The following is a 26031-nucleotide window of genomic DNA, read 5'->3' as shown; positions in this document are numbered from 1 at the left end:
ATCTGCTTGTCAGATATGACCTATCCACTCCAACTGGTATCCTCTGGGCTATTTGGTCCCATGACGTGGAGCTGTGGAGCCTTGCTCTGCCTTATCTGGGATCCAGATGAGTGATCCACTGGGAACAATAACAACAAATTATATATATTGAGGAGCTACAATGTGCAAGGCATCATGCTAAACTCCTCCCCATCCTTATCTCATTTAATCCTCATAATTCCCCTCCAAAATGGTACCAATATTATTCTTATTTTACAGATAAAGAAACAGATTCAGAGAACTCAAGTAACTTGCCCAAAGGCACATCACTTGTAAATGACAGAGATGAATGGTATCTTTCTGACACCTAAAGTCATGCGGTTAACCATTCATTATGTTACTTCTAGGTAAAATACTATCCTAACATTTAGTGCTTATGTGTGTCAGGTACATTCTAAGTGCTTTGCATAAATTTATGTACATAATCCTCAATATAATATCATCATCTCCATTTTGCAGATTAAATAAGTAGGGGGCAGAGAGAGAGGTTAAATAATAAATCCAAGATTTGCCAGCTAGTAAATGTGGAAGCTATAATTTAACCTGGGATTACAAGACTGCTATTGATCAACTCTGAATTATTTCTCAAGACGAAGTCCTAGGTCAGGCACATAGAAGGTGCTCAGTAAATTGTTTTCAATGGACAGCAAATCTCATTTTCGTCTTGGGATTCTGTGCTGCAGGTGTGGGTGTTGCCTCCGAGTAGCTGCTATTTCAGCCATTATTTCATGTGACTCACTGGCAGCTGTCACTCAGGCAGCCTTCACTGCATCACTTTGCTAATTCCAGGCATGCAGAGCAAAGACCGACAAGCCCTAGAAGCTGGCTCAGCCTCTAATGAACTGTCTAATCCAGAAATCCCTTCTCAGGGATCGGGCAATCCAATTCGAACTGCGTATGTGACTGAAATAGTTCACTGGGTCAGACTTCTTGGCATATAAAGATCTTCCCACTCAGTCTCTGGTATTCGATTGCCTTTCTTCCTGCAAATTGAAAGGGTGGAGACTGGTTTAGACAAGAGCTAGAATTTAAGTAGCAGAAGGGTGTGAGTGCATTTTATAATGCATGTGTTTTCGTGTATATGATTAGCTCAGCATAGACCTTATTAACTAGAATCAAGCAAATGTGGATTTTATTGGTTTTCAAATTTTCATGATCCCATAGTTCTGCTACACTCAATTCAACTAAAAACCAAATGTATGTGTGTGTGTAAGAACAACATTAGAGGATATAATCCAAATGATCAGGCTACAAATATTAATTAATAAATATTCTAGAAAACCATACTTTTTTTTTTTTAAGATGGGGTCTCACTCTGTCACCCAGGCTGGAGTACAGTGGTGCGATCACAGCTCACTGCAGCCTCAACCTCCTGGGCTCAATCTATCTTCCCACCTCAGCCTCCTGAGTAGCTGAGACTACAGGTGTGTGCCACCACGCCAGGCTAATCTTTGTATTTTTTGTAGAGATAGGATTAGAAAACCATACTTTCATTGAACAATGCTTGCATGTCTACTATGTGTCAAACATTGGGCTAGGGGCCAGGAATACCATTGGTTAAAAAAAAAATCAGCTGTGATTCCTGTGAATTATGAATTCTTGTGAATCATGTAGTCTTACAAGGGAGACAGACATTAACAATAAACACTCAAACACATACATAATATACATAATGATGAATTCTGGTAGATGCATTAAAGGAAAAGGATAGAGTACTATAAAGAACAATGTGAAGACTTTAAAATAGGTTGTCAGAAAAGTCCACTCTCAGGAAGTGCTGCTGTTCAAGCTGAAATTTTTTAAAATGAAGAGATGTTGGCTAAGGAAAAGGGAGGACGGGGGAGTAGTTTAGGCAAAACATGTTTCCCCAAAGTAAGGGGGAAAGCAGGAAATTTATGAGATCCTGAAAGCAAAAGTAGGGCTAGAAAATGGTAAGAAGGGAGGTCAGGGGATAGTTTGAGAGGGAGGAAAGGGCCCGTTCACAAAGTTTTCTCAGTGATAACTTACCAAAAGATTGTATTACCCCAAAGCTTCCCCAAAATGGTGTCTAGTACATTTTACTGTTGATACAAGTTCAATTGAAGAAGCAGGAGGTATATTTGAGATTGTGGCCAGTGTTGAGTCTATATCTTCAGTGCTTAATGGTTTGATTCCGTTACCTGATAAAATATTGACATATCATTTTTTATTCCTCAAGAACTTTGCAGAAAACAATGCATCACAATCAGTGCTAGAAACCTGCAACAGTGTGTGTTGGAAAGAAAGGAATTTTGCCAATGCATTTAATAGTTATGGACTTTTTCAAGCTTGAAGCTTTTTCATATCCTCCAAAGGCAATAACTTAGGTTGTTGGAATCAGTACTTGAAATGTTCCCCAAAAATAGAGTCCTTGGAGGTATGGAAATGTGATCTGATTTTTACTCCTCTCCTATCTGCTATTCCTGGAGAAAGCATTTCTGAAAATGGCCTTGGTACTAGATTTCTCAAATACTAGTTTTATTTCAGAGCCTATAGCAATGAACAATTAAAAATAACAATAAGTTGTAGGTAAAAATGGAACATATGTGACTTTCAGCTAAGCAGAGAGCTGTCATGTGCATTACACAAACCCAAAGTCAGTTGTCCCCATGAGAATCCTAAATCTCCAGTTGTGAACCATTTATGTCATGTTTGCTATGCACAGAATAAGATCCTAGGTACTGAAATAGATGCTGTCTTCTAAAGAAATAAATATTATTCTGTTTTCGGGGAACTTATAATCTAGTTAAACAGATAACACATACACAAAGTATATTTGAGCTACCTATCAACATTCATACCATAATCCAATAGAAACGAGTCATGCCTGATAAGAAGATGCCAGCTAAGTTAGTGAAGTTTTAAATGTAAACTATCCTTACTTGGTTTCTAGAAGAGAATAATTTTCAACTGGGTGTTAGAAGGGAAGGGAAACAGGATAAGTTCTATGAGGATAATTTCCAGATGGAAGAATTGTTTAAGCAAAGGTCTGAATGCAGGGTAGTATTGAGTGATGGTCTCAGATCCCACTAGGGATCCAGAGATTCAGAAGTACCATGGAAATAAGATGCAGAATTTCACAAATATAAGTACATGCATATTTATGGGGAAAGGATTTATAGCTTTTATTAGATCCTCAAAGATGTCCGAGATCTCCTAAAAAAGGTTAAGAGCTAAATTGTATTATTAGAGAAAGGTTCAGATTTTACATTCTTTTATTCATCAAACATTAATTGTGCTTAGTAGAGTCAAAATTGAGTAAAATAGGAATTCTGCCCTTAAGGAAATACATTTCTGTTAGGAAAATAGAACAAGTACACATGTAAGTGACAATGTCATGGATCTCATGTAAAAGTACAAAGAGTTACAGTTGTTGTGAGGAAGAAGGAATTTTTTCCAATCAATGAAGCTTGGAAAAGCTTCATGGAATAGGTGACATTTGAGCTGGCCTTGAAGGATTTGTGTATTTACTTTTTTATTCAGTCAGTAAACAAGTGTTTTTTGCAAACCTACTAGATGCCAGTCCCTATGCTAGGTCCTCAGATTATAATAATGCAGAAGATCCTGCCCACGAGGGACATGCTGTCTCAAAGAATGAGATGTCAACAGGCACAATTAATGACAAGAATATATTAGATAAATGAAATGGCATGAACAGTTGGTCAGCAAAGATTGTATTTGCTTTGAGAGTCTGAGGAGTTAAACTTTGATGGAGTGTGTGACAGTGATGGAAAAGTGAAGATTGAGCCCAGAAGATACACTCTGCTGTGTTAAGAAGTAAAACCTATAACTGTGAGTGAAAGATGAAAGAATTTATATAGAAAAAAGAAGAGATAGTAGACAGAAGAGAATAGGAACAAGAAATAATAGAAGGTGGAGGGAAAAGAAGCAGCACACAAAAAGGCAGGTTCTGAACACAAAGCAAGCTTTGGAACTACAATTGGGTTTAAATCCCAGCTCCATGACTAGTCTTCCAAACATGAGCAAGTTATTTATCCTGTCTGAGCCACCATTTTCCCATCTGAAAAATGGGGGAAGATACTAAAACTCATGGAGTTTGAGTGACAATTAAGTGATATAACGTAAAACACAAAGCACAGATCATGACCAAAGTCAGTATCCAATATATGACGATGGATCTATAGATTTAGGAAGAGAGCGTATGTATATAGAGGGTCAAACGCTGTGCCTGGCTTGCAGTAGGCCAACTCAATAAATGGTAGTTTCAAAGAAAAACTATGCTTTTCTAAACTGTGCAGTGCTGGTGTTTCTCTTAGACTGTAATGTCTTGAGACCAAGTCAATAGCTAGTTAATTTCAGTGAGTCTTCTTTATGACAGTTGCAATTCTCTTCCTGTAGTCATACTGCAGTAAAGGAATGTGCAGCTGAAAGAGTTTTCCATTAAAGACCGATGTCCTGGAAGGAAGATCTACAAATCACTTGGAAAGTTCCTGGCACCATCATCTGGGTCTGGCCATTTACAACGTGTCTGTAAATCTTGCACAGGGAAAGGATGAGAGTGTAGGGTTTTTTCCCCACTCTGACAGACTTGTTTCTATAAGATATTAAGGATACTGATGAAAGTTAAGGCCAAAAGGAGGTCAGCCTACCCATGTGGAAGTGATCTTGTAGTAGATTTCTCATCACTTTAAAGTGTATATGAGTTAGCAGCCTTCTGCCTGGTAGGCAGATAGTAGGTAGCTAAAAGAACAGAGTCCTTTCTGCTCTCAGCTTCAAAACGAGAAGGGAAGGGACGGAGAGATGAGTGGAAAGCAGAAAAGAGAGAAGAGGTGTGAGGTCAGGGGAGAGGGAGAGATGGTAAGGAGGAAGAAACAAAAAAAAAAATCAAGAGGTCTTTTATTCATAGCAATCCCATGGATCTCTGAAATGCTGATATATGAGAGAAATTCTTGCAATACTAAATGTTTTAAGAATCCTGTTAAATCTTATATGAAGAGAAGATTACAATAGCATTTTTCTTACTATCCAGATTTTGGCTTGTGGGTAGGGTTTGAACCTGTACAGATTTTATTTCAAATGTTAGTGGTGACCAGTCCTCATTCCTGGCCTGTTCATCTATACATTTATTTTTTTATTCATTCAGCAATTCCACCTTCTTTCTTCTTCATCATTTTTTTCCTGGCGGTTGGAACTTTCCCATCAGCATATAAACATGCTGTTATTTCTATGACATTGTGAAAGTACTCTCTTGAACCCACTTTCCTTATCATCTTTCACTTCATTTCTTTGCTACTCTTAAAGGAGTTGTACATAGTCACCATCTCCAATTCCTCTCCTCCCATTCTCTCTGAAACCTACTCCAATTAAGTTTTATGGCCACCATCCCATAGAAACTATGCATTACTCAAAGTTAAAAGTGAGCTCCACAGTACTAAGCTTAAAGTTTTACTCTAAACTTTTAGCTTGCCTATGAGCAGTATTTGACATGGTTGGTCACTTGTCTGAACTTCACTTGGTTTCCAGGACATTACGTTTCTTTGATTTTCCTATTATCTCACTGGTCATTCCCTTTGTTTTTTCCCCTGGATTTTCTTCTTCTCCCCCCACCTTTTTCAATGCTGGAGTGCCCTATCAGCTCTTGGTCCTCTTCATTTATTTTAATGCACTCACTCCCCAAGACCTCATCTGGTCTTGTTGCTTTAAACACTATCTGAATGCTGATAACTCCCAAATTTACATCACCAGCTCAGTCCCCTCTCCTGAACTCCAAATTGTTATTTCCAGTTTATCTCCTCAACATCTGTAATAAACCTCTCACATTTCACATGCGTAAAACTGGACATCTGGTCCTCAAAAAGCCTGCTTTACTCACAAAATTCTCAGTGATGGCAACTCTAATATGCCAGTTGCTGAGACCAAAAACTTTGGGATCATCCTTGATTCTTGTATTTTTTCAAACCCTATAATCAATCCATCAGCAAATCCTCACAGGTCAACTTTCAATATTATCCAGAAAATAGCAAGTTCTCTTCACCTCCACAGCCTACACCACGGTTTATCTCCCCTTGATTATCTCAACACACTCCCCAATTCTACCTCAGCCCTCTACGGTCTGTTACCAACACTGCAGCCAAATTGAGTCTTGTAAAAGCACATCACTTGTCTATTTAGTATCCTTCCAACAGGTATCCCTTTCACTTTTTTGTTGTGGTAAAATGTACATAACATAAACTTTACCATTTTAACTATTTTTCAGTATACAGTTTGGTGGCATCAAATACGTTCACCTTGTTGTGCCCATTTCACTTTTAGTAAGAGAGTCCTTGCTGTGTTATACAAGACTCTATATCATCTGAACCTCTCATTTCTCCTACCTATTTACCCCTTGTTTGTTCTGCTCTAGGCACACTGATCCCTTAACACATGTTTGTTTCCCTCTTAGGGTCTTTCCACTGTCAGTTTCATCTCTTTGGAACACTCTTCCTACAGATACCTGCATCGTGAACACCTCCACTCCTTCAAGTCTCCCCCGTGAAGTCTGTCACAACCACCCTATTGAAATTGCAGCCTCCCTGCAAATGCCAGTCCTGTTCATCTTACTCAGCTCTATTTGTTTTCCTTAGTACATAACATACAATGTAATTTAGTATGTTCATTGATGATTGTCTTTTCTCCACAACTAGAATGTAAGATGCATGAGGACACATATCTTACCTATTTTTAATTGATATTTCTTTAATATCTGGAATAGTACTTGACGCGTAGTTGGTGTGTTCAATGTACATTTGTTGAGTGAATACATGGGTCAATGAATGAATTGATTAACCCTAAATCTTGAGACATTGTTTGGAGATTCTAGCAGGGAACGCAGCTACTCATATACCCTTGATTGAAGACCAGTCCTCCTCTATTGGGGATGGTAGTGCTCCTTAACCCATTGTGCAGCTCTGGGAGGGATGCACACGGAGTGGTGAGGGAGGAAGGAGACACCCGCCTAGCCATCCAGATCAGCCAAATCAACCCTGGCAATCAGTGGGGTGACAGATGTTGCAACCAGATCACCCTCATGTCCTATTAACATTAAATCTTTCCTGACTTTTCTAGTTTTAATATTATTCATTGTTATCTAAACTGCTACATGACCATGAAGTCAAATATAATAGATTTTCTAAATATCCGATTTTCAGTGGATAGATAAAAGCAGTAAGTATTTACTATACTGCCTTTATCCTGGTGAATATTTATTAAAGATTGGGTCCTGCTGCTGATGAACATCAACGCTAGTTTATTCATTCTGTATTTTACTCTTACCTACTGTGTGTACAGTATTGCATTCAGTGCTTTAAAATATGCATATTATCCAAAAGAGAGCATACTTTATAATATTCTTCAAAATACCACAACTCCTAGCCAGAAACTAGAAGGAGGGAGGGAGAAAGAGAAAAAATACTAAGTGATTCATGGTATTATAATTGGCACGCTTGTTTCTAATACTTTCCATTTTATTTGCTAAGACCATTGAAAAACCATCGTAACATAATAATACCTTGTGAACTATTAGCAACATATTTATTTTGTTTGACATGGGGACCTCATGTTTTAGGAGGAAAAAATGAAATCCTTGCCTATCATATTCTTCATTCATTTCTTTAGGCCCACCTACAGTTTAACAAAAATATGCATTGTATTTAGTGTTCAATTTGTCCTTTAGAGAAATAAAAGAGATTTATTGCATGCAAGGATATGGCTGAGATGTGTTTCCTTGAGTTCTGATAAGGACTTCTGCTTCCCTCTAGGAAAAAAAAAATTCTTTGACTTAAAAATCTCTATGATCAGAATCTTTGAACAACCTTTCCCCAACATTGTAATTGTATCCCAATCTCCCATTACCTCCCGGTCCTCTAAACTGAGAGTTTCACAAGGGCAAGTACCAGTTGTGTTTATTTATTACTATATCCCTGGGACCCAGCCCAGTGACATGCACATAATAGGTGTTCATTAAATCAAGTCCTTTCATCTCAGATGTATTTGCTCATCCACTTTGGCTTTCTTATTACCACCTCCATGCCCTCTCCCAAGTAGCACCCTACCTGGACATCGTTTCTCCCCCAACCCATCTGCTTTCTCTTCCTGTTATTCATAGGACCCTGAATCCCTGCCAATGCTGCAAAGGCTTTTTAGGACAAGATCTATTCTTTATTGAGCAATGTATCTCATTCTAAAATCATCAAACACTCACTATTCCAAATGAGAACTTTTTCTTGCTTCACATCTTAAGTAAATGTTTACATCTACCCAGCATACATATTTTGATTATTGGTACTTTGTTTAGGGTTATCCATTCTCTGTATGTTGGTCCACTTTGGTATTGGCTCTCTTCAGCGCTCATTCAGTGATCCATTAAAGAAAAAAGATCAATTGCTTGATGACTTTTGAGTATAGAAAAAAAAAGATTGAGAAGCATCTGTTATATACTAAGAGACTCAGCTAGGCACTGAGGGTTTAGTAGTGAACAAGTTCCTTGTGAAATTTACAATGAAGAGACTGAAACAGGCATTTAAATGATTCTAATATCATTGTGATAAATGCTAACGATTAGTGGTGATAACTTATAAAGGCGAAGTGTGGGGAGCAGTGAGGCTGCATAATAAAGGGAGCTGTCTTGGGCTTAAAAGAAGTCACACAGGTCTTCTTAAGGAAGTGATACCTGAGCCAGCCCCCAAATATGGGGAATTTTAGCCTCCACAAAGTGGATACCATGTCTTACTGACTTCACAGCATCTGGCAAAGCAAAATTTCTGACCAAACATGTGCCAGATGCCATAATATGTGTGTTTGGGTAGCAGGTAGCACAGGGCCTGCCCAAGAACTCCCATTTCCCCACAGATGTGAGAGCTTTCTCATTTTGGACCTGGAGTCCTGCCGATTTTGAGGTCAGCCATAGATGTCCCATGTTGTGAGGATAATAGATCTGAATGATTGACAGAGTTTGTATTGCCTGAGCAGTTAATTACTCCTCTGCTTTTTGAAAGATTGGGTGACAGATGGTAAACACCTTGACAGCAGATTCCACTGTAAACCACACAGGCATGTAGGCAAGTCTGGACTGCTATCAATTTCCCACTGGATTTTTCTGTACTCAGAGACTTATAATTTTTAAGACTCCTTTGCCCTTTAGGCAAGTTTTGTTCCAACTATGGGAAAGTTTTCTCTTCCAGACTTCTATGTTGCAGGAACTTGTTTTGAATAAAAGGCAATCTTTATCAACCCACATGTCCTTGGGTTGATTCAAACCTGTTTAGTGTTGGAGATTTGGTCAGCCTGGGTAAGCTGTGTGCATTTTAAGGAGAACAGCATGGCATTCATTACTCACCTGCTTCCCACCATCTGGATTTTCACAGCTCAGCAAGCATGGTGGGCTTCCTGCATATTAGCAGGGAAAGCTTGGCTCCTAAAGAGGGTGTGGCTAGGTCCCTCTGAAGTCATAATTTTACAATGAATACCATGAATAAATTGGGGTTGGCATTCTATCCCAGTAAGCTGCTTTCATATTTGAATGGTTGAAAAATAATACACCATCTCCACAACAGGAGAAGGAGGAAAAACACAAATCATCTTAATACTGGGAATCAAGCAAGTGGGAAGGAAAATTGGTTGTGTGGTAGAGTGAAATGGAGATGTGCATGTGAGAGTTTGTGCAAAGATGTTGTAAGGCAAGGGAGTTTCCAACTCAACACGCATTAATAACCTGGCCCTGTGCAAAGTGCTATAAGGAAAACAAAGATGGAAAGACATGTATAGTAGCGTGAATTTAGATGAATATAACAGAAAACTTACTAACAGTAGCTTAAACCACAGGGTTTAACAATTTCAGACATAGTCTGTCTTAAGGTAGGTTTTAGTTGTTCAACAGTGTCATCAAAGATACTGTCCCATTCTCCCATCTGTCATACTCAGCTTCTTAGCCTTTTAAAGCCCATAGGCTTATTACCTCATGGTCACGTGATGGCTGCCACAGCCCCACATATTATGAACACATTTAATTACAAACAAAGGCAGGAAGCAAGGAAGAGTCCGGTCAGAAGGCCTCCCCTCACTTATTTCCTTTTATTCAGGGAAGAAAACTCTTTCCCAGAATCTCTGTCCCCTTCCTGCTTCCCCAGTAGACTTTCCTATATGCCTCATTGGCCAGATCTAGGTCACACAATTACCCGTAGCCACAAGGGAGGCTAAAAAGCAAGTGTGTGGGTTTTCCAGCCTCTACAGTGGGTTAGTAGGAGGCAGGCAAGGAAGAAAGGCACTGAGTAGGAGTAGCCAACCAAGAGTATCTGCCATGACACATCACCTGCCATTAATGGGCTTGATCTACAGGATCAGACTGACATTTAAGCAGTGCTCGTATTTTAATACTGCACTTATGGTTAAGTAGGAAACAGCCATTGTGATAAGAGCTTGGGACTTGGAGCTATTGGACCCTTCTATCTGTATTCTTTCATATGAGAGGTATACCAGCACCAGGTTGAAGATAAAACCAGTATGCACAGAATTAATTAAATGAAAGGAAAAGGATTCAGTATCCAAATACCAGACACTGGTTGGATGACAAAGGAAACAATTCTGGATCAAACAGAAAGTATGTATTACAAACAGTAGGTCAAGAATAGCAAGCATGTGGCACGTGTAATCAGAACTGTGTATTTACTACTTCCGTCTTTAGTGCCAAACTAAATGAGTGTGAGAAGCAGTGTCAAGTTAAGAAGGTAATGCTACTGAATCAGGAACTCAAACATAGTTCCATTTAAAGACAAGGGCATAGGTAAAAAGGTAGAATACTTCATGGATAACCTAGTATGGGTGCAGGTTGGCAAAAGTGTATTGATGAATTTTTTTAGCTCCATACCACTCAAATGGAATCCCAAATAGTAATAACATCTAGACAGAAAGATTAAAAAAAATCTTTGACTCTGTGTACTAAGAAAATAATTATTGGTGCCAAATCAAGTTGAGTCATATCAATAGAGACCAGTAGTGTTAAACCTCTGTATCTACACAGCATTTTTAACTCTCACAAGCTCTTATATCTATCAGTTCATTTTATTCCCATAATTTTACTTCTTTTGGAAGAATTGTCCACTAAAAAGAGCAGTATGAAGGAACTTTCTGGGGTTAATGGAATTGTTCTATATCATGATAGTGGTTATGGATACATATCTCTATGCATTTGTCAAAACCTGTAGAACCGGATGCCACAAAAAGTGAATTTTACACACACACACACACACACACACATAGATATATAGTTATACAGATATATAGATTTTGTTTTGAGACCAAGTCTGGTTCTGTCTCCCAGGTGTGAGTGCAGTGGCATGATCTCAGCTCACGGCAACCTCCTCCTCCTAGGCTCAAGTGGTCCTTCCACCTCAGCCTCCTGAGTAGCTGGGACCACAGACATACACCACCATGACAAGCTAATTTTTTTTGTTTTTTGTTTTTGTTTTGAGACGAAGTCTTGTTCTGTCACCCAGGCTGGAGTGCAGTGGTGCAATCTCAGCTCACTGCAAGCTCTGCCTCCCGGGTTCATGCCATTCTCCTGCCTCAGCCTCCAGAGTAGCTGGGACTACAGGCACCTGCCACCGCACCCGGCTAATTTTTTTTGTTTTTTTAGTAGAGACGGGGTTTCACCGTGCTCGATCTCCTGACCTCATGATCCACCCGCCTCAGCCTCCCAAAGTGCTGGGGTTACAGGCGTGAGCCACTGCGCCCAGCCGCTAATTTTTTTAATTTTTGTAGAAATGGTGTTTCACCATGCTGCCCAGCCTGGTCTCGAACTCCTGAGCTCAAGCGATCCACCTGCCTCAGCCTCCCAAAGTGCTGAGATTATAGAAGTGAGCCACCATGCCCAGTCTATATATAAATTTTTAATTTTTAAAAAGTTTTAAAGCTGCTGAGATAAGTGCTAAAATCTTTCATTCAGTTTGAAAACAAATTAAAATTGTTTACAAGTTAAAAATTGTTCAAGTATTTATGGTTATGGCAAAAAATAGAAAATACTGAACATTTAGAAAAAGACCATAAGAAAATAAATTATGTACGTCCTACACCAAAACAGTACCATTTTGGATTCTCCCTGATAAACTTTTGTCTATATAGAGAGAGTGTGTGTATGTGTACTCATTAACAATTACTTGTAGGAGAGTCAGATTGTAAAGGAAACTTAGTTTTATATTTTAAGTGCCACCTTGTCATTAACAGACGTTTCTGTAAGTGTACATATTGCTTTACCTGTTAGAAAAGATATATTCTACCAAGAAGCAGCTTCTCCGCTCCTTCTGGAATCTCCGCCTAGTTCAGCCCGCCTGCCTCCACTCCTGCCTCCACCACATCCATCAAGGTGCAGAAGTCCTACAACGTGTCTACCTCTGGCACCCAGGCCTTCTGCAGCTGCTCCTATACAAGTGGGCCTGGTGTCCGCATCAGCTCCTTGAGCTTCTCCTGAGTGGGCAGCAGCAGTTTCCGGGGCGGCCTATGGTGGGGCCAGTGGCAGGAGAGGCATCACTGCCGTCCCGGTCAACCAGAGCCTGCTGAGCCCCCTTAACCTGGAGGTGAACCCCAACATCTAGGCTGTGCACACCCAGGAGAAGGAGCAGATCAAGACCCTCAACAACAAGTTTGCCTCCTTCGTTGACAAGGTACGGTTCCTGGAGCAGAGAACAAGATGCTGGAGACCAAGTGTAGCCTCCTGCAGCAGCAGAAGACGGCTGGGAGCAACATTGACAACATGTTCGAGAGCTACATCAACAGCCTTAGGCGGCAGCTGGAGACTCTGGGCCAGGAGAAGCTGAAGCTGGAGGCGGAGCTTGGCAACACGCAGGGGCTGGTGGAGGACTTCAAGAACAAGCATGAGGATGAGATCAGTAAGCGTACAGAGATGGAGAATGAATTTGTCCTCATCAAGAAGAATGTGGATGAAGCTTCCATTAACGAGATAGAGCTGGAGTCTTGCCTGGAAGGGCTAACGAGATCAACTTCCTCAGGCAGCTGTATGAAGAGGAGTTCCGGGAGCTGCAGTCCCAGATCTCAGACGCGTCTGTGGTGCTGTCCATTGAGAACAGCCGCTCCCTGGACACGGACAGCATCATCGCTGAGGTCAAGGTACAGTACGAGGAGATCGCCAACCGCAGCCGGGCTGAGGCCGAGAGCATATATCAGATCAAGTATGAGGAGCTGCAGACGCTGGGTGGGATGACCTGCGTCTTACAAAGACTGAGATCTCTGAGATGAACCGGAACATCAGCTGGCTCCAGGCTGAGCTTGAGGGCCTCAAAGGCCGGAGGATTTCCCTGAAGGCCGGCACCGCAGATGCCAAGCAGCGCAGGGAGCTGGCCATTAAGGATGCCAACGCCAAGCTGTCCGAGCTGGAGGCCGCCCTTCAGCAGGCTAAGTAGGACATGGCGCGGCAGCTGCGTGCCTACCAGAAGCTGATGAACATCAAGCTGGCCCTGGACATCGAGATCGCCACCTACAGGAAGCTGCTGGAAGATGCAGAACATGAGTATCCATACGAAGACCACCAGCGGCTATGCAGGTGGTGTGAGCTTGGCTTATGGGGGCCTCACAAGCTCTGGCCTCAGCTACGGCCTGGTCTCCAGCTCCGGCTGTGGCGCAGGCTCCAGCTCCTTCAGCCACACCAGCTCCACCAGGGCCATGGTTGTGAAGAAGATCGAGACCCGAGATGGGAAGCTGGTATCCTCTGACTTCCTGCCCAAGTGAACAGCTGCGGCAGCCCCTCCCAGCCTGCCCCTCCTGCGGCTGCCCCAGAGCCTAGAAGGGAGGCTGCTGTGCAAGGAAGCACAGGGAACAGGAGACTTACCTGAGGCTCAGACCACCCGCGGGGGAGTTCACTGCCTGGGGACCCCCGCCCCTTGCCCATGCCTCCAGCTACAAAACAATTCAATTGTTTGTTGTTTTGTTTTCTTTCGTTTTTCTGTCCAAAATAAAACCTCAGCTAGCTCTGCCAAAAAAAAAAAGAGAGAGAAAAGAAAAGATATATTCTGAAATGAAAACACTTTGACAAAATTGCAATCATTTGACATAAACTGTTTTATTGACTGATTATTCTCTAAATTTTATGACATATTAACATCTTTCAACAAGGTCATCTTGGCATAATCCCAGTAGGAGTATTTGGGTTTGGCCATAACCAGACTTTTTTCCTATCTCCTCCCCAACCCCCTATTTGTGGAAAATATGCTCAAATGCACTATTTCAGTTACCAAAACTTACCAAAGTAAAACCTTATCAGAGAAAATGGATGCTGACTTTGGACCGTGAACCAGGACCCAAGAAGGAGACCACAGTTTTATATGGATGGGAGGAACAACTGTAATTCCCATCAGGACACCTAAGAATCCCATTTGTTTAATGATCTACAAAGTAGTCATTGCCAGTCTAGCTAGAAGCCTCTGTGCTGGGATGACAAATGATACACATCCTACCTCCCCCACCACCCACCCAGTTTAGTTACCCATTAGTCATGGCACTCCAGCCTAGAAGTGACCCCGCAAAACCTTCTCAACACAAACCTGGTAACTATGAGCATTTCACCATTGTCATTCACCATGAAATATATTTTCTGTTCTTATCTTAGCTGAAGGAGAAAACTACCAAAACCCAATCCAGTCATCAGAAATAAAGCCAAGTATTGAGTGGGCAGAACTAGTCAGCTGATGCAAGTAGGGTAAATGACTTTATGATATTATCTACCAAATGTTTCTTAAATGAAAGATAAAACATTTAATGGGCTCTGAAAGCTAAATTGCATTACCCTTGCATTTCCATCTCTATGATTGATGTTGAGAGGTCAGTGCTAGTGACCTGGTCAGTAAGATATTCCATCTGTAGACTTTGAGTTTAGATCCTAAGTCTAAACTGAGTCTCCATTTTATCAAAACAGTCACCCTGCTATGTGAGCTGTATATCACCTAATAATCCAGGTGCCTGCCTCAACTCAATTCTTTGGCATTGCATAGACTCCAGCCTAGCATAATACTGCAAGAGAACAGGGATGAACTAGGAGATTCCTCTGTTTCCGTAAGCCTCAAAATCATTAGCCTCACATGCGTATCATTGTTAAGTCAATATCTATTATTCAGGTAAATAATACTTTATGTATGAAATTACCAGTCTAGAACTTTTGTAGGATGCTGAGATTGATTTTTAAAAATAATAATAAACTCAGCCTTAATAGTGCCTATTGAGCTAGAAATGGGGTTACCAGGCCACCATCTTGTGCAAATTAAATCAGCACAAATAGTTTTGGAGCAAGGCAAACTTCACACTACCCAGAGTTTCCTTTAAAAATCATTTTAACTCCATGTGACCTTTCTAGCTGTTTCTGGCTTTTGTTTTTAGTCAATGTGTACTTTATCCACATCTATATACAACAGAGGAAAAATTCTCAAGTTTGTAGTTTCTTGATCAACAGCATGATTAGGCTGAGCATTTAATGAAATGTGGAATTGTCATATAGATTTGTAATTTAAAGGTGAAAGCCATGTTGAACTTGATGAATTGATTTCTGTTGATTTCAAATGATGTTATTATCTCTAAACTTGCTACCTTATTACTACATCCTCTTTCCATATCACAAAATTATTTTGTCTTGAGCAGTATATTTTCCAGTTTAAACTGCCTTACCAAAGAGCATGCTGCAAACACAAGAGTATTTGTATCAGAAGTTTCAGTATCTTGAAATTGGAATGTATAGTGATTCATGAGTTTTGCATCAATTATTAAACAGTCATAGATGAAGATATGCAGAGATGGATGGGGCAGTAAAGTATTCCAGTTACACCTACTGGCTTAGCAATGATAAATGAGTCAGGAAACATGAAAGTTCAAAACAAGTATTAACTTGAGCTGCCACAGCTTATTCTCTGAAGGGAAGTAGACAATAGCATGATATAAACAGGTTCATGTACAGAGCAGCTGGCTAGTAGAATTAAAATAAAGGTAAGGTCTCTACAAGAGGAGTAAGGAATTTCAGAATCCTGCCAGGCAAATCACCCTTTCTCTTACAAGGTTCTTGAGGGAGATGTAGCATTGCAAAATAATAACACTTGGAAAACAAAGGAAATATTTGTATTACCGGGGACCATGCCTAATATTCCATAATGCAGAATTCTAATAATACTGGCTTAAATCATGTGACTTTGACTTCCACTTGAATCCCACCTTGTTTTGACTTGCATGGGTCTTAAAGTGAGAGTAAAGACATTTTCAGAGTCTAGGAAGAAGGAAAATGTATGTGTCATCCCCTGGGAAAGCATATGTTGTTGCCCTTGGAGTAATATCTTCTTGGCAACTGAGCCAAGAGCTCACAGTGGGAAAAGCTACTTAACTATCTTCTGATACCCAACTTCACCAAAAGGAAAGGCCCATCTTTAGTTCTCATTGTAAGGCCCTTGCAGCCCACCCAGAACTCTAGTGTTCTGCATTAATCACTGTCCGGTGAAAGGGCATAGACTGCATGTAAGCAGAACTTTAGAACATAGCTCTAAGACAAGAGCTGGGCATTGTAAACCTCAGGCCTGGCTCCCACCACCCTCTCATTATTTCCTGCTACTCTTTCTTTCTGAGAAATGTTTGTATTTGAGCAGTTCAAGAGCCTTGAACTGGACCAGGCTTTGTACCTAAGACAAAAAGTGAAAAGCAATAGCCATGCCTGCTTTAGGCTGTACCCAAATTTGGAAGCCCCATGAATAACCCTTTGCTAACCACTCATTGAAAAGCCAGAAGCAGTGGTTAACATTAGAAGCATAACTTAGCACTGGTACTTTCAAGCAGGGCAATCTGAAGCAACTGCAAATGCCTTCTCTCGTCTAAACATGGGAGTAGTTTGCTAAGATGGGCAAACTATAACAAAGGAAAGTGGTCAAATAACTCACTTCAGGTGTCTGGCTTTCTCACTGGCTGGACTTTCTTACTTCTCAATTCACGGGCTTGGTTACATAAATGGATCTTCTAAACTGACATCTGGAACTTAGTAACCATATTGCTTATTTTGTGTTTCCTTAAGGTAGTATTCACTGGAGGAGTCTTCTTGAGAAAATGAACTAGATTTCTAGTTAAGAGCATCAGTGTTGGAATGAGATAGCCTATTCCAAATGAAGACTCTGTACACTAGAAGTCATAAACTGATAACCCACAAACCATATTCAGCCCACAGATATGATTAACTTTTTCATTCTCATGGCATTGAAAAAAATACTTGCCAATGTATAAACTTTAAGAGATTTTTGCATAAAAGTCTTGATTTCCAGCTTCCTATATATATTTAAACAATCAGAACATCAGGCAATACATGGCAATACAGGCAATCATGGCCCCAATCAGCTTAAGCTGAATAGCCACTTGCCCCTTTAAAGGAGACATACATAGTCCTTCTAGTTCACCTATGTTACTTTGTGGCCCTGCAGGGCTTTGAATTTGCTGTCTATGAGGTCAATCATCTAAGAAGTCAAAACAAGAAATCAAGAATTGTTCTTTTAAATGTGTCTAGCTTGAAAGTGACCAAGGTTTATGCCTTATTTTTGTTAACTTCTGCACAATGAATGACCATAAGTAGCCTTTTCATACATGGAAAAGAACAGTTATATGTGAAGTGTAGAATTTTACACTACTTACCTGAACAAATCAGGCATACAAAGAAAATCCTGAAATAATGATATAACAGTAAGATTTGAGATCAGAATTACTCAGGGGTAATTGCCTTAGTTTTCCACCTCACTGTTTCCCCTTTGCTTTTCTTACCTAGACATTATCTTCAGAATGTTCCTGTCAAAGGCCATAGTCATAATTCCCCTGCCTCTTTTTTTTTTTTTTTTTAACTCATTTGCACTCTTGGTAGCAATTGTTGGAGCCCTGCAGGGGAATAATTGTGGGGGAATTAACCTCTGACATTTTTCTAAAAATAGCCCTAATAAATCCAATCATAGGTAATTTACCTGTCCATGTTCCTCCGGGGGTAACCAGCATGGAAGAAAGACTTGGCAGGCTGGCATTCCTTCAGTAATTATCTGTGATCTGAGTTCCTGGTGCCTGTGCATTTTCTCTGATTAGAAATACAGAGTACAAATTGCCCTCACTTCTCTACCCTTATGACCTTGTTTTCTCAGCACCCTTCTCCTGGGGTTGAAATAAGCCATGCTCTTCCAGAAGGACGTGTTGGGCTCACAAAAAAAGAAGGGGCACGGGCCAAGCTGGAGCATTCGTCAGTTCCTTCCTTGAATTATCGACTGGCAGAGTTTTCCCAATGATTTCTTTGTGCTCTGTTCCTCCATTATCCGTGTCTGAGCTTCAAGCATCCTAACCCTGTTTCATCACAGCCCCCAGCCCTGATTTGAATAGCCACAACCGAAGCCTGTGTGGGGAAGATTCTTGGTGTAAAGGCCGTGGATGCACGAAGGGTCTGTGGTTGGTAGAAATCATCAAAGAAAATCGCCATTTCCTTCAGCCATCATGAAGTTAATTTTCTCTTCCTTAAAAGGGTATAAATGTGTTTTTCCCTTTTATTCTCTCCAGATGTTCTAGGAGACCACTGTGCAGTGTGGGCATCTAGGAAATTTACTTCCCAAGTGCCACTTCTGGTGGCATTTAAAACCCAGAACATAACATCCTTGTAAATTCCACTGCAGAGACAAAGCCCTAAGCCCGTAAATGCGCAGAAAAGTATATCTATTATCTATCCTTTCAAAGTAAGTGTGCAGTTACTTAAATTGCCTTTGTCTTCTTCTTTGCAGCTGACATTATCTCTACGGTAGAATTCAACCACACGGGAGAATTACTAGCGACAGGGGACAAGGGGGGTCGGGTTGTAATATTTCAACGAGAGCAGGAGGTAAGTGGTGGTGAATGCAAAATGCCCATTTTCTTCACTTTTTAAAGGAGGCCTCCTACTGTTCCTTAATCCTTATGTGTCGCCCTTAACCTTGCTGCTTTGCTCGAAAACTAAAAACTGACAAAAAGTCATTAACATCAACAGTTATACATTCAGACTCATAAAAGCCCTGTAAAAGAGAGCCTTTTCTGAGCATGGCCTTATCTTTCTATGCCTGGATGTTACACCTGCAAAACAACTTCACTTCTTGCCTGACCTGCAAAATTCTGTGGGTGCTTGTTGAGCGTAACTCCTCCTTTTTCAGTGGGATCTGTCATAGAGCCATTGAAATTCAGTCTCCCTTGATTTCAGGTGCTGCCAGAATATGTAGGATGAAAAAAAACATAGTTTATTTGCCAATAGATGTGAAGAGGACAACTTGGGACAGGAGAGAAGAAAATGATAGCTTGCCTCACCAAAGGGAATAAAAGGCCACAAACTAGCATCTGAGTAAAGCATATGACACACATCACAGTATCACTGTAGGTGACACAGAGGGCCCTGGAGCTGAGTGCTACATATAGGACCATTTCTGAGCAGGAGTTCTAACTTCCAGTGACTCTCATAAACCCATTTCTTCCTGAGACATGGGTTTCACTAGGAATTGTTTCTCTTTTTCATATAAATTGAGTTTTTTGGTGTCTGCTTCTGTTTGTCAAAATGGAATTATGGCCCAATTTGATTTCCTTGGCCTCCCCTGGCATGGTCTTGGAGCTTCCAGCAGGCCAGTCTGTGTTCTAGTAACTCTCCCATCTGCCACTGCCTGCCTCTGAGATTCACCGGGCACTTGGGAAGCATGAGGGAGGCCCAGTGTGAGAGGAAGATTTCACAAGAGAATTCCCTAGCAATTTAAAGCCTGCTTTGTGCCTCAAAGCCATTTGCGGTACACCTCCCCTCAAAAAAGGAAAGCCTCATTTAGAGGTGATATATTTGGTAATTGCACATTATTTGCAATTAATTTCTATAAGGGCATCGTAATCCCTTGGGGTTCCGTATAAATTCAAGTGTTCAGCATTAAATCAGGCATCCAGCCTATTCCATTGGCCCTGGAAACACGAAAATGTGGTTGGCAAGTAGAAACTAATAGCTCTTCGTGACCTGGAATTTTTCCTGCTTTTCCAGAGCTGCCTAGTGCTAATTGGTCTGGCACATACTACACACACTTGACAGTCTGATTTGGATGGTAGCAAATCAACACTCTTATAAATATATTGTTAAGGTGGACTGGCTCTCTCTGCAAATAAGCAGGATAGTACCAAGTATGTCAGCATTTAAAGTCTTTTGAACACTCATTTTCAAACCTCCTTTTCCAGCTTTTTCTTAAAAAAAAAAAAAAAGAAAAAAAAAAAAAAACCAATTAGGTTCGCAGTGATGATAAAGAGGAACCGGAGGAGCTATTTAGCATAAATTACCCAAGGCAGCATGTTGCCAGTAATATTCTGCTCTACATTTTCCGTTAGCTATTTATAGGTTTCACCTATTTTAACTTAGTGAAATATTTGGGAAGGCTGATTCATTAATAGAATGATGGTGAACACATTTTCTAAAGCAGGGTAGTTTTGTTCAATAAAAAATAAATGTCAATGAGGATAAAGAACCTGCAGTTAAGCGTTAAGCTTTGTGGCCAGTCTTGGGATTAAAATGAGCACTAAATCCGAGAAACAAACCCATGTGATATCATCTAGGGCAGACCTGTTTTTTACTTCAGTGGGTGACCTCCAGGAGTGAATTCTCAGGAGGCACACACCCAGAGAGTCCGCACAAATACATTACACACCCAGAGTTCAGCACTCTCACTGGTCAGTAAGTTGAGATTTGGGTTTAGATATTTTATATCCACCTAGAAATATACATTTGGAAATTAACCCTTTTATTAAGAGTCAAGCTTTTATAACAAATGTTTAATAAGACTCATGTTTGAATTTTTCAAAGTCTGCTTCTTGAAGCTCTTGGTAATAAGGAGCTAAAATACCTGAAATAAAACTTCCCTTTCCACTTTCCTCCTCTTCTCCTTCTTTCTTTCACATCCTGTTTTTTTCTCCTCTCTTCCTTTCTTCTTTTTCTTCCCGTTTCTGCAGACCCTTGCCCTTGTGTTTAATTCTCTCATCATGTATGTAGTCCCTGCTGTTTGCTCATTGCGTAATCAGTGCTAGAGGAAAGCCAAGAGGTAAAGTCTCATCATTCCTTAATGATGCAGGTAACATCCCTGAGCTCCTGTCTGCTTTGTCACTCATGTTGGAAAGAAAAAAAAAAAAATGGAGTAGGGGCATATCTGATGCCCAAATCTGCTCCTTATGAGCTGTGAGACCTAGGGGAAGTCATTTAATAGCTGAGCCTCTTTTGTCCATTTCCTTGCCCCACCTACCTCAGAGATTTCATGAGAATCAGGTGAGATCTTAAAAGGCCAATGAAAGTCACAGATGCTACAACTTTGTACTCTCTTTAAGGGGTCCATGTAAGTTTTTACGAAGCCACTGTGGGATGGCTCACTCCGAAGGGTGACTGCAGCATCTGTTAGGATGCAAAAAGAAAATATTAGAACTTCTATTTATATTGATTTTAAAATTTTGTTCTATTTTAATATATTTCTATGTATGTATTATGTATACTATATGATATTACAGAATTTCATGTGTATAATTTTTTATATATATATATATATATATTTTTTTTTTTTTCAGAGGTGCTAGTGACTATCATGGCCCTGCCCTCATCCTCATGGCCCTGCCCTCATCCCACCCCCAATGACTGCTGGAAAAAAAAGGGAGTTGGCGAGTTTTACAGTTGGCTACTGTGATTTAATCTTTTGTGTATTTTTTTTCTTTCCTACAGAGTAAAAATCAAGTTCATCGTAGGGGTGAATACAATGTTTACAGCACATTCCAGAGCCATGAACCTGAGTTCGATTACCTGAAGAGTTTAGAAATAGAAGAAAAAATCAATAAAATAAGATGGCTCCCCCAGCAGAATGCAGCTTACTTTCTTCTGTCTACTAATGGTAGGTGGAAGTGATTTTTCCTGTTTGGTATCTTCAGAGATACAGTCGGCCAAACTATATACTTCAATCTCTCTTAACCTCAATTTTCCTTTGAACTGTGTGGGCTGTTGAAAAACTTAGAAATAACATTTGCAAGATGCTCAGCAGAGTGCCTGGCACACACAGATTAGGCCCTCAATAAATAGTAACTATTGTTTTTTAAAATATTAAATGTATGACCCAATTATGTGAGACCCATTATCTGCAGTTTTCAACTATTGCAGATTATTTGCAGATGTTTTTGGAATGTGACTTCCTGTCTTAAGATTCACTGAATGTTATTCTGGGAATACATTTCAGGAAACTCAACATGCTGTCTCTGTGAGGTTGGCATATTGAATAGAAGTTATTAATCCCTGAATATATTTTAGGGTCTGTAAAGCAGATGGCTGTGTGTCTCTCTGACAAAAATTAACTTCTAAGATAGGAGCACAAGGCAAGAAGAGATAGGGACTTTATCAAAAAACTGATCAAGAAAGGGTTTCTTTCCCTGTCTCCCTCCATACTTAACACCATTTGTTGGATGAGGAGGAGTTGACATAAATAGGTCAGAGAGAGAGGATGTTGGGTATTGAATAGAGAGATAAATTACATAATCACTGGGTAAGTCTTTATACAGTGGAATTACCTAACCTCCAGGTTATTAAATCCTTGCTGAAAGGAGCCATCTAAGCTCAAAACAACTTTGCATAAAGTCACATGTTAAAGGGTGCTAACTGAATAGCACAACAATTAAGAGGATTCGTATTTAAAAATTAAACACCCTCTCCCAAGAAAATGAGTTGGAGAATGATTCATTTTATCTCATATGTGAGTCTATGAGGAATATACATTTTAATTTAAATCAAGAAGCAAGAAGCAAGGGATTTAAAAAGAAAGGGAAATGTTCATATTTCAAGTGAAAAAATACAATGTCAATAATGTGATCAAACATACATGAATATTTTTAAAGAGTGGAAGGAAATACAACAAGATTCATCATGATTAATTTTTGTGCAGTATGGGTAACTTGTCAATTTGTTCCTTTTGTCCTTTTAATTTGTAAAGTTTTACAATGAGTCTCATATTAATCTTATGGAAAAAAGGGGGAAAGTTATTTAATGCATTTGAACCCCAAATCTCTCAAATATAAAGCCAACATAGAAGTCTAAAAAATGACAATTCGGACGCAGCTGGTTTAGGATTATCCAAGCGTATCTCATCTCCTCATGACCAGATCTCTACTCATCTGTTTTTCCAGACTCCAAGTAGTTTGATTCTTTCTCATAACTATATTTATTGTTCTGTTTATGTTTTGCAATCCTGATTTCTTGGAAGCCAAACCACATAAATTAGTTTCAATTTCTTTCCTTTTAATTTTGCTATTTAAGTTTCACTAACAGGCTTTGCAGATTCAACACTACTCGGAATAAAAGAGACTTCTGATGATTTTGACTTAATTACTTCAGGCAGAGGAAAAATGTCTGATTGTCTTCTATAGCTAACTCACTTTATAGTCTCAAATTTAGCCTATTGATTATTGCATTTAAAACTCAAAGACTTGGCCAGGCGTGGTGGCTCACGCCTGTAATCCCAGCACTTTGGGAGGCTGAGGCAGGCAGATCATGAGATCAGGAGATCGAGACCATCCTGGCTAACACGGTGAAACCCCGTCCCTACTAAAAATACAAAAAAATTAGCCGGGTGTGGTGACAGGCACCTGTAGTCCCGGCTACTCGGGAGGCTGAGGCTGGAGAATGGCGTGAATCCAGGAGGCAGAGCTTCGAGTCAGCCGAGATCATTCCACCGCACTCTACCCTGGGCGACAGAGCAAGACTCCATCTCAAAAAAAAAAAAAAACTCAAGGACTTATTAACTACTTTGTTGGGGGGGATGGGAAAAAATCAGTGAAATGCAATGAAGATTAATTATATAGCATAATATTCTGATAATTGAGTTTTTAAATAGTTTTTTGATTAACAAGGATATTATCTTCCCATTTGGGATACTGTTTCATATGCCAACAGCATCTCAAAATGATTCTTCTAAGAAAAATTCCCGTGTTCTTATGTAATTTTCTTTTTTATACTAATATTGAGGTTGAGAATCCCCCTTAGGCCGAATAGGTTAACATGCAAAAATTAATGTAAGACAATTGGAATTACTGTATGAAAGAGAAAATGAAGATAGATGATAAGATTGTGTTTAAAAGCTGCCACAAGTGATGATAAACTACTCAGAGAACCAGCAAGAAGAAAGAAAAAGTCATTACTCATATTAACAGCCACATGTTCCTTAGACATTTTTATTCATAAAGCTTCAAGATACTGAGTCAAGAAAAAAAGTGTGATAATAAAGTCAAGAATGACTCCAGGCAACCCAACCATGGGGAACTGGATTGAATTCACCATCAATTATCTTTAAGAAAATATACTGCTTATCTTATTATAGTTAGGAACAATTTTTAGTTTCTGCTAGAATATATTTTCAACTTTACAATTTCAATAAAAAATAAAACCAACATTCAATTGTGAATCTAGACTCTCAAATTATTTACCACATAAAAACACATTGTTTTACCTCATTTTCTGCTTCCACTTCAATACCTATAATGAGAAGGGGGCTATACTGAATTTGTTTCTCTCACTATGAAATTAGTACATGTTCATTGAAAAAAAAATACAGAAAAACAAAAATAATAAAAGTGTTCCCATCCAGAGAGAACCACTGTTAAGTCTTTTAAAGAAAAAAGCAAAAAGATACGAATAAATTTGTTTCTTAACAGAAATATGATATATTCTGCAAACTCTTTTGTAACTAGGTTTTTATTAATGTAACACTTAATAATAGGAATATCTTCCCAATTGTTAAATATTCTAAAATACCATAATGACCACATAGTATTTCCTTGTATGATTCTTCTGTAGGTTACTAGTAAGCCTCCTACTATTAGTCCTTTAGCTGTTAAAAAATTCTCACTATTATAAATCATATATACAATATGTTATAGTATATATAATATATTCTATCCCTCTAAATATATTTGCAGGGATAGACGTTGGTATAGACAAATATGATTAGGCAAATGCATACTATAAACTAAGTATGCCATATTATGTTTACTAAAAACAGTTACATAATTGTATACATAAATATAAAAGAAATCACAAAATTTGTATAATAGGTATCTCTATCTAGTGGAATTAAGGGAGTTTTTTTTTTACCTTTATGATTATTTTAATAAACATTCCATGTACCACTTGTATAATAAAAAGAAGGAAATAAAATGAGAAAATACAAAATCTATATATGCAATATTACAGATTTGTATTCTCCCCCCAAAGTACATAGAAAAAGTACTATAAGGATTTATGCAAAATGTTGACGATGATCGTCCCTGACTGGAGAGGTTGTAGGTGATTTTTATTCTCCATGTTATACCCATGATTTCTCTGTTTCTCTGTACAGCAATTTATCATTCATGATAAGAAAAATATATGATGTTAATTTTGCAAATGGGATGGGATACATTCCAAAGCCACGCAACAAAAAAAATTTGGTATTAAAATTTTGGGGATGTTCTAAGCCACAGCTGATCAAGAGCTAATCACCTGACTGTATAAATATGGCCCATGTTCATTTTCTCACCCTAAAAAGCAGTTTGATATGCAACAGGATCTCCTTTCACTTCAGCACAAGCCAGGGTGACAGCACAATTCAGAGCGCACAAATCATACACTTAGCAGCCTTGCCAGTGTGTCAGACATGAGCAGCCCAAGTGATGCCCAGATACAAGAAAATGGGGCACTTATTTGCTGCTGAAAGCCCACTTCACAATGTGGTGCATTAAGACCTCCAAGAACAAGGCATTTGTTTCTGGCAGCTTCAAGGTGAATGGTACTGTGATCACATCTCCTACTTAGAAGATCTGTCCGCCCAAAGGCATGAGAAGTGGGAGGTGGTGGCAAAAAGTCAGGTGAGGAGAAGTGGAGGAATGAAGCAAGGGGCAAAAGAGGAAGGAATTCCCAGAGGGACGGCTTTTCTCCCCTGACAGTGT

General features: G+C 39.5%; 1 protein-coding gene and 1 pseudogene across 9 annotated transcripts in view; both read left to right on the top strand.

The window, feature by feature from the left end:
* Positions 1-26031, top strand: part of PPP2R2B (protein phosphatase 2 regulatory subunit Bbeta) — a 495072-nt gene that overhangs the window by 366455 nt on the left and 102586 nt on the right. For all 9 annotated transcript variants that reach the window (XM_054489452.2, XM_054489455.2, XM_054489451.2 and 6 more), the window contains 2 exons: positions 18822-18919; positions 21791-21956. In XM_054489452.2, the coding sequence (XP_054345427.1) occupies positions 18822-18919; positions 21791-21956 (264 nt within the window). The remainder of the gene's footprint in view (positions 1-18821; positions 18920-21790; positions 21957-26031) is intronic.
* LOC129037104 (keratin, type II cytoskeletal 8-like) lies at positions 831-13791 on the top strand (annotated as a pseudogene).

The sequence above is a fragment of the Pongo pygmaeus genome, chromosome 4 (genome assembly GCF_028885625.2).
Source record: "Pongo pygmaeus isolate AG05252 chromosome 4, NHGRI_mPonPyg2-v2.0_pri, whole genome shotgun sequence".
Classification (NCBI taxonomy): Eukaryota; Metazoa; Chordata; class Mammalia; order Primates; family Hominidae; genus Pongo; species Pongo pygmaeus.
This window is presented reverse-complemented; position numbering and strand designations above follow the sequence as displayed.